Source organism: Macrobrachium rosenbergii, chromosome 17 (genome assembly GCF_040412425.1).
Source record: "Macrobrachium rosenbergii isolate ZJJX-2024 chromosome 17, ASM4041242v1, whole genome shotgun sequence".
Taxonomy (NCBI): Eukaryota; Metazoa; Arthropoda; class Malacostraca; order Decapoda; family Palaemonidae; genus Macrobrachium; species Macrobrachium rosenbergii.
Window position 1 is genome coordinate 38,510,318 of NC_089757.1, and position 9,585 is coordinate 38,519,902.

The 9,585-nt window shown below is 40.0% G+C and overlaps 1 protein-coding gene across 1 annotated transcript; it reads left to right on the forward strand.

Annotated features, from left to right (window-relative positions):
* Window positions 1–474: 474 nt before the first annotated feature.
* Window positions 475–8,711, forward strand: Rrp40 (exosome complex component Rrp40). The gene is made up of 2 exons (XM_067119877.1): window positions 475–649; window positions 7,737–8,711. Exons 1-2 carry the CDS (start codon window positions 636–638, stop codon window positions 8,458–8,460), a joined length of 738 nt encoding a protein of 245 aa, XP_066975978.1. The 5' UTR covers window positions 475–635; the 3' UTR covers window positions 8,461–8,711.
* Window positions 8,712–9,585: the final 874 nt, after the last annotated feature.

A 9,585-nucleotide genomic window follows, 5' to 3' on the forward strand; every position in this document is an offset into this window, starting at 1 on the left:
ACATGAAGAATAAACTATTCTATCTAAGCATACACTTGAGAGTGGTGGATATAGGCTCCTATATGAAATAATCATAGACCAATGAGAAAATAAGGACGCCCCTTGGATTCTACAATTAAAAGAATGTCTGAAAGAGTTAAACATAAACTTAAGTAACATTGAATCAATTAGGAGTAAGCAATTAAAAGAAATGATTAATGAATGGGACAAAAAAAAAAAACCTGGCTAAGAGAAATGAACGACGAGACACTTAAAAATTTACTGAAAATATATGGATAATGTAGGAGAAGAAACTGGTATGATAACACTAAAAAAAAAATGCTAATCTGTAGGTCTACATTAGGCACACTGGAATTAAACGATAGGAATAGGTTAGAAGGGGATGATACAAAATGTTTGTGCTGTGAAGATGCAACTGAAAACCTTCTGTCTGAAGATCTATCGAAAGAAGACATTGAAAACGGGAAGGAATTCAGAGATATATGGTATTACAGAGACTAAACTGAAACAAACACAAGCAAAGGAGGAATAGAACGAGCTAGGGAGCCGTTTCATTGAGAAATCCCGCCCTACTACTACTACTATTATTACTACTTCTCGTCCCTGACTATTTGGATTTTAGAAGACACCTAAATATGACTTCTCACGAGTAAGTTTAGGGTAATATGTGTGCGTGACTACAAATTTTCAAGTTCGCCGTCTTGTATTTTGTTCATTTTGACTGTTGTCTTTCGTGCAACCCTCTCGTTTTTGTTTCCTTGTCCACGTGGGGATTAGGCTTGTGTGACCCTCGGTAGGGAAACCTTTAGGGCGAAGGAACCAAAAATCAATGAATTACACCAAAAAGAATGGTTTTAAATTACGCTAAATACAAGATAAGTCGTCCCAAAGGTGCATGGTTTTTGGATTTATCGTAATTATTCTCAGACATGTATCACTTAACCGAACCTAACCTAGGCTTGAAGCTCGAGGGATGCTGCTTAAGGATGACAGCAGTATTAAGCCTGTGCACTTCCAACTTCAGTAATAAAACTATGGCAAAGTCCACCGTGCTTTGCAGCTAAGCCCCGCCCACCAATTACGTCAGGGGTTCTTTTCACCTTCATTTATTTTGCAGTGGCTGTTTAACCGAACTAAAATACGTTCTGCCGGTCATCAAAGAGGAATGCTATGGTATCCCCTGAAATAAAATCGTAATACACGTCTCCCTAAAAACGGTAAAAAAAAAAAAATGGGAAAATATATGTGAATGGAGTCGATGCTGCAGTGTTGTGTTTCGTAAATGAGGTTCACCTGAACACGGAGGTGACGCGGGGAATGTCTGCGTTCGAATCGGTGCGCTTGAATCGCCGGACAATGATATTACCGTCTGACATTGTCAGGTGTGTTCACCGTTCTAAATGGAACTCGAAGATTTTCTCAGAGCTATGCAGACTGATATTTCATATTGATTTCAGAAAATTTTACTATATACATTTTAATATTCTTCAAATCGATTCCATTGCAATCGTTTACACACTCGGAGGGATGGAAAGCAGTGACTGCACTCTACAAAACCAGAATATGCCAATGTTTAACTCAAAGTTACAGTGCGGTAGGCTATACGAGTCATATTGGATATAATTTGCTGAGAATTTTCTTAAGGACGTTATCTCCTTTCGAAATAACAGGACCATAAAAAATGACTTAGACTTATTATGTCCTATGTCTTTGTGATGTTTGGATTATGGGCCTCTCTTATATTCAGCCATTTTATTGTGGTTATTCTTGATTTTGTTGCTGCTGTTATGGTGCTTGTAGTGTCTTCGAATAATTTTCATATGGTAACCTAACATGCAAAATAAATATAGACCTAGTCATAAAATACTGATGTAAAGAATTATCTGCCTGCTCTTGTGAATTGAAATTTAGTCATTTGTATTAATTAAGAGTAATCGAGATCTTTATGAATATAGTCTATGCTAGAGTATTCTTCTAACAACAGAGAGAGAGAGAGAGAGAGAGAGAATTTACTGACTCTTATGTACCCTTAACTTTTTCAGCTAACTTTTTTTTTCTTATTTCGTGAAGTATCTTATGATACCTTCCTACCATAGAATTCATTTTCGTAGAAATGCTACAGCAGCCTTATGTTTTCTTATCACAGTAATATAATTTGATATCCCTTTTGTAAATATATTTTTGTAAATATATTTTCAATATGGTTCATTGAGAGCAATTTGATAGTTGTTTGTAAGGCTGAGACAGTCCTATGATTGATCTGTGTGTCGTCGGCTACGTCCCCACAAGTTTGACTTTTATTCTCAGTGGTATAAGTGGCGTCACAATTAGTATGGCCATCCATGCATGTGTGTGTATGTGGATTTGCTTATAAATGTACATTCCACTTTATCCATATAGATTATATATCGTGGAGTTGAAACTACTATATTAATTAAAAGCTACTCTATTTCCAACAGATACGGGTAGAAAACTATTTGCGATAAGAAATTGACGTGTAGGCCCATCCCCTGTCAAGGTCTCAAAACATAAGAATTTGATGCGTAGGCCTATGCCCTGTCATTGCCTCAGAATATAAGAAATTGACGTGTAGGCCCATGCCCTGTCATTGCCCCAAAATACAGTATAAGAAACTGAAGTGTAAGCCCATGCCCTGTCACTGTCTCAGAATATTAGAAACTGATGTGTAGGCCTATTCCCTGTCATTATCGCAGAATATAAGAAATTGATGTGTATGCCTATACCCTGTCATTGTCTCAGAATATAAGAAATTGACGTGTAGGTCCATGCCCTGTCATTGTCTCAAAATATAAGAATTTGATGTGTAGGCCTATGCCCTGTCATTGTCTCAGAATATAAGAAATTGACATGTAGGCCCATGCTCTGTCGTTGTCTCAGAATATAAGAAATTGACGTGTAGGCCTAGTCTCTCAATGACATTAACATTTGACGTGGCTGCAGAAGTCTATGCTTCATTTCAATTAATGTGGTCTATGTGGGATCGCTTATTTAGGCCAACGCCAATTAAAAAAAAAAGTAACATGTTTTTGTATTTAGGCTGCGCATGATCAAATAGAAAAAGATGCACGGACAAAATGATCCAAGACCTTCATAATGATATATAATTTTAATATATCTTTTATCGGAGATATCAGTTGCAGACTTCACAACTCCGGGAACTCAAATCTATGGTGTCATGATTCATGCACGAAACTCAACATGACCGAACAGAGTTAAATCCATATTGGTAATCATTTGGACTGTTAACGGGAGACCTGCACCGAGTGACCCCCATAGCGAACGAGCAAATCAAAATTCTGCATCTGAGGCTCAAAATTCTCCAATCCATCCCCAGCATTACAATGCCGCTCATACGTAAGATGAGCCCCAAACATCAACGTGGGAGAGAAGGCTTTGCCCAAGATGACCTGCCCCAGGCAGCCAATCATAATTCAGCACCGGTCAAGATCCCCCTATAAATACTGACCCAAACACCTTGTTTCTCCAGATCCTTCTCAACCACATCCAGAGGATTACCAATGAGATGGTCGAAGCATGTCGATGGTACCACAACCTGAAGTAGAAGAACCTGAATCCAGACCACGGAGGACTCCATGGATTTCTGATTGAATATTTCAATAAAAGACTTCCCACATTCCACACATTATCCTTTTTCCAATATGAATATTGGCCAGTTGCTGACTAACATCACTGAGCCTGAAAAGCAAATTACAGTACAAGGAAAATAGAAAAGATTCTGTATAAGGTAAATTTATATAATACTGTACAGCAATCCTTTTCAATAATACCTGTTTAAGGGAGCATCTATTTCCTTTGTATTATTATTATTATTATTATTATTATTACCGCATTATGTTGCCCATTTGGTGGTTAAATAAAATAGCTACTAATGATACTGAAAAATCTCTCTCTCTCTCTCTCTCTCTCTCTCTCTCTCTCTCTCTCTCTCTCTCTCTCTCTCTCTCTCTCTCTCTCACGTATAGATTTTTAAGGGTAAACTGTTTAAGGTGACTTTGAAATGATATTAATATCATTTCAAAGATTAATAACTTACTGTAGTAAATAATTTTTTTCACAAATGTATTTGTACATAATCAAGAAATTACTAACATGACGTAATTAACAAACCTAGCATTCTGTTTGGAGGTATGTGTGTGTCCCGTTGATCTGTTTGGAGGTATGTGTGTGTCCTGTTGATCTAAACTACCCACATATTTTAGATATGCTCTAAACAGTAGTACTATCCTAAAATACGTACCTTGTGAAGGTTCAAAAAGACAGGTCTGGGTATGACTGATTTATTTCTCGGAAACCAGGTATACACAGAGGAATGTGGTTGGAAAGGAAGTGACCGACCTGCGGATTCCCATGTCAAGCATTTGGACAAGAATTTGCATTTGTTAGATGATGTATCAATAAGAATAATTTGCATTGCAATAAACATACAAAGTAGTTCCATACATCGGCGGAAAGGCAGGACAATAATGCGTATGGAGAGATACATAAAAAATATGAAATAATAATGGGTAATGTACATGGTGTGATTAATGAAGAAATGAAGAGGCGTTTGACGCCTTTACAAGTACTACCCCCAAGACAATGATTACAGAGATAATTATTGGATGACATGAACATTAATCATGGAGGTGCTGGGGGAGCAGGAGGCAACCCCCTCTTTCGAGAACTATGTGAGGGGGCAATGTCAACTGCTGGATCTGCCGCAGCTTGGCCTCTGGGGCACCCGCAGCCCCTCCTTGGTGGTGCGGTGGGTATGTCTGCGGGTGTGTTTTGAGGGGGCCTTGGGGACGTCTGCCTGCCTCCTTCCGGATTTTGCTGTCCAAAAGGAATACTGGTTTTAGCCTGTCAATGGAAACTCTCTACCATGCTGTTTGCTGCGGGGTTGTAAGCCGTCATGCTGTGAAATGTCATCCCATCAGGCGTGCCAGGGAGACCCAGAGTTCTGACAGGAATGGTGAGCCCCTGTCTGTAGTAATGCTGTCTGGCATCCTGAAGTGGCTGATCCAATTGGAGAGGAGGGGTTCTGCGCAGGATGCTGTTGGCGCCTCCTCCATAGGTGTCACCTCTGGCCAGCAAGTGGAGCGGTCTATGATCGTCAGAAGGTACCTGGTGCCCCCAGACTGCGGTAGAGGCCCGACGACGTCTATGTGGATGTGGCCAAAGCGCCGATGAGGTTGAGGGAAGTCACCAATGCCTGGTTGTGTGCGCCTTGTCACCTTGCTGGTTTGGCATGGGATACAGCTCCTTGCCCACTGGCGGGCGTCCTTCCTGATGCCGTGCCACACGAACTTTTCTGTCATCAGGCATGCTGTTATACGCCCTGATGGATGGGAGAGGCTGTGAATGATGTCGAGCAACTGCTTCCTCCTCGAGGCGGGGACCAGGGGGCAGGGGCAGCCGGTGCTAGTGTCACAGAGAAGCGTTGCACCCAAACTGCCCAAGGGCATGTCCTCCCATTTGAGTGCCATCCTGTAGGCTGGCGTTTCCGGGTCTGCTGCTTGCTCCCTTGCCAGGTCTTCGTAGTCTATGCTGAAGTGCAGGGAATTGATTTCCACCCTTGACAGGGCATCGGCTACTGGATTCTTCCTGCCGGGGATGTAGGTGATAGTGCAACCAAACTTGGAGATGGCAGCCAAGTGCCGCTGCTGCTTCGCCAACCATGTGTCGCCCGGCTTTGTAAATGCATGCACCAGGGGCTTGTGGTCCCTGAGAATGGTGAATGGAGTGCCGTCCAGCAGGTATTTGAAGTGCCACACAGCCTGGTAGCTTGCGAGCAGTTCTCTGTCGAAGGCGCTGTAGTGGGTCTCTGCTGGCGACTTCTTGCGACTGAAGAAGGCTAGAGGCCGGGGGGCGCCGTCGACTACTTGCTTGAGCACTGCTACGCAAGTGATGTTGCTGGTGTCGGTGGTAAGTCTCAGGGAAGCGGTGGGGTCATGATATGTTAAGGTGGTGGCACTCGCAAGGGCTGTCTTTGTCTCCTCAAATGCCTGCTGTTGCGGAGCGCCCCACGTCAGTGTTTTTGGCTTGCCCTTCAGGACTCCGGTGAGGGGATACGTGATGCGGGTGATACCTTGGATGAATCGGCGATAGTAGTTTACCATGCCGAGGAACTCTTGAAGGGCCTTGATTGTCTGCAGCGTTGGGAACTTTTTTATTGCTTTCACCTTGGAGGCCATGGGGCGTACTCCTGCTGGGGAGATCTCGTGTCGTTGATGTCTGGTTAGACCATGCCAATAACTACATCTGCAATATGTTCATTACATTAAATACATTACTATGGTGGCTAAAACGTCAAATTCATTAAGTATTTATGTTTTTCATATTTACCATAATTAAAAATTACTGTGTTAATGTTTTTATAATGATCTAGCTGATATTTTGATAAAAAAATATAGCACATACTTTAAAACCAACCTTAGTGAACTGTATCTATTTTTGAGCGAAGTTGCAAAATGTTTCGTCATTGTAACTTAGCATCATTAGAAATGTGAAGAAGGTAAGAGTTGACAGTTAGTGATTTTTGAATTAAAATCACTGAAATTGGGTTACATGAATTTTGCTGTATGCTGTACCTGGAGTGCCCACCAGTTTTTAGTGGATGGGTGGTGGTTTTTAATTTTCAATGTAGGTGACAGCATTGTCTGATTATTGTTATTTGGTACTGTGCCCAGGACAAGGGCACCAGTCTTTTAACTTTGCAAGCCATCAGACTTTTTCCTTTGCTGCAAAGCCCCACTTGAAGTAGAGGCACCCCATGGCTCTTACGCCACGCCACTATGGGTTAGGAAGAGCACCGACCGGGGACAGTAATCACCTGCAGTAGCTCCCTAACCAGGTAAGGAAACAACAAACGTTGTATAAATGCTAGAGAACCTTTTCTACTGTATTTCAAATTCATTAGCATTACTGAATGTTTTGAAGTAGAATGTGCCTATGTATCCCACCTCCTATCAATGTGGGATTCAGCAATGTAATTACAGTGAACCCCCCGTATTCGCGGGGGGATACGTACCACACACCCCCCCCTGCGAATAGCTAAAATCCGGGAATACTTAAAACCCCTCCAAAAACACTTAGAACTGCCCATTTTGATAGCGTGAACACAAGAAAAACCCTGTAAAAATGCTTACGCCTGAGTATTTTAATAGTTTTATCACAAAAATGCATATATTAATGAAAATTATATGAAAATACAGTAATTAGTGAATATTTCTCAGTGAAAAATACCGCAAATGGGCAAATTTTCCGCGAATAATGGGTAGATATGTTCTACAGAGAAACCCACAAATGCGTGAGTCCGCGAATCATGAGAACGCGAATACGGGATGTTTACTGTACTTAGTAAGTTACTTATATAAAAATTACATTTTTATTACTAATAAAATAAAATTTTATATATACTTACAAAGTAATTACATACATGATTGGAGCCCTCCCTCCTCCCCTCTTATGGACATAAGGGCATAAATGAATTGAGCTTTTTTGCTTGGTTGTTTCCTACCATTTCCCCAATAGTTGGCAGGGCTGTCACCAACACAAAAACAATAGAAGCGCTGGCGAGGGTTTTAAATTTTGAGCTGCTGCATGAATGGAAATAATAGCAATGTAATTACTTGGTAAGTACAGTATATATAAAACTATTTCATTATAAAAATGTTATTTTTTAAAAAATCTGTTATCTTCTACTTTCTTTTCAGAAATACAACGGAGAGCCTATATGTAGTTCTTCCTGGAGATAATATCCTTGAGTTTAACCCAGAAAAGGACAGAGATCGAATCTTCATTGGGCCAGGCCTTAGATGGCAAGATAATGTTGTTCGAGCAACTAGACCTGGTGTCTTGAAAAAGAGTGACAAGCAGCTCTACTATGTGGATACACACCAGAAACGTTACATTCCTCAAAAACGAGAATTTGTTATCGGAATAGTTTTGAAGAAGAAAGGAGATAATTATATCATTGATATAGGAGGTAGTGAATATGCTACAATTTCTTATCTTTCCTTTGAAAATGCTTCCAAGAAAACAAGAAAAGAAATGAAACCTGGTGATCTCCTTTATGGACAGTTACTAGTAGCTAACAAAGATATGGAACCTGAATTAGTATGCATTGACGTGTATAATCGTGCTGTAGGTATGGGAACACTCCCAGAGGGGGGTGTAATGTTTACTGTTCCTCTTCATGTTGCAAGGAAGATTGTAGATCCTGAGAATCCTTTTCTTCTCACCATTGGGAAAAAGATCAATTACACTATTGTTGTAGGATTCAATGGAAGAGTATGGATAAAAGCCAAGAGTCAAAGAGAGATGGTTGCTATTATGAATGCCTTTACACTTTTGGAAGTAATGCCTCTCAAAGAGGCAGTTGAAAACTTATTCAGGTTTCTTGATTCATTTTCACCTCACAGAAGAGAGGAAATTTAAAGGGTAGATTACCATAGATTGATTTAGAAAGAAACCTTTTTTATAGCCCAATTTCCATACTATCTTTTTGGTACTGATATTTGAAAGAATGCTTGTTGTCAGTGTATGCACTACTGTGTGTTTTGTATTTATGTTTTGTACTTAATTCATTACATAAAATTCTTTGTTTCATCACCAAATATTGTAGGATCATGATGATACAGTATTTCATTTTGTTGTCCAGTTTTAACACTAAATAAAAATGAAATATCCATTGTATTTTGATTATCACTTTGTCATTTACAGTTTTGCTTGTGGTGCTTCATATCAACAATATTCTATTTTCAGTTGCAAAATTATTTTTGACAATCTGATGCAGAAATTTTGTTTCTCATTTTCCTTCCAATGGCTACTGTTTAGTTGAATTTGTTAACCTAATTTAATTTCAAGCAGTTATACCTTTGTTGCCCATAAACTGATTCAAATGAAAAAAACAATCAGTAATGAATACATTGGCTCCTACATTTGAAAACCCTTATCATAATGTTTTAAGATTTATTTAGGCTGAGAGAACACTGTTGAATGTAAATTAAAACAAGTACTGTACAGTAATGTAGTTTTTAGAAGACGGGCCAGACCCTCCAGCTCATTTCCCAAACATTGTTTGTAACTACACAAGTACAAACCTTTGTTCTTTACATAGGATATAGCATGCAAATGTGAGATGGAATAGCTGTTTAACTTTCTGACATTGTCAGTCATTAACTACTGATGGTAGTGGGGGAAGCCCCACCCACATGTTGGTCTGCACTCCATTTTGCTTTCAGCCGCCATCGTGTAAAGATGTCACTTCACTCTCTGCCAGACTGCCTTTTGCTTTCTGTTGTGTGTGTTTTTACTTGAAATATACATGTATGATTGTTGCTTGTTTTCATATATGCAACCCCTCAATCGCTTTAGCTTTTTTTTAGAGGAAGCCACAGGGTTTAGGAACTGTCCAGGGAAGGATAGGCTGTGTACATATTCGGTGTCTCTCCTCTATTAAGGTTGACCCTCTCTCATTATTTGTCATGCTGTAAACATGAGCGTAACCAACACAAACTAACCCTACTTTTATTTCAGGTGTTGTGGAGGTGAGGGACTTAC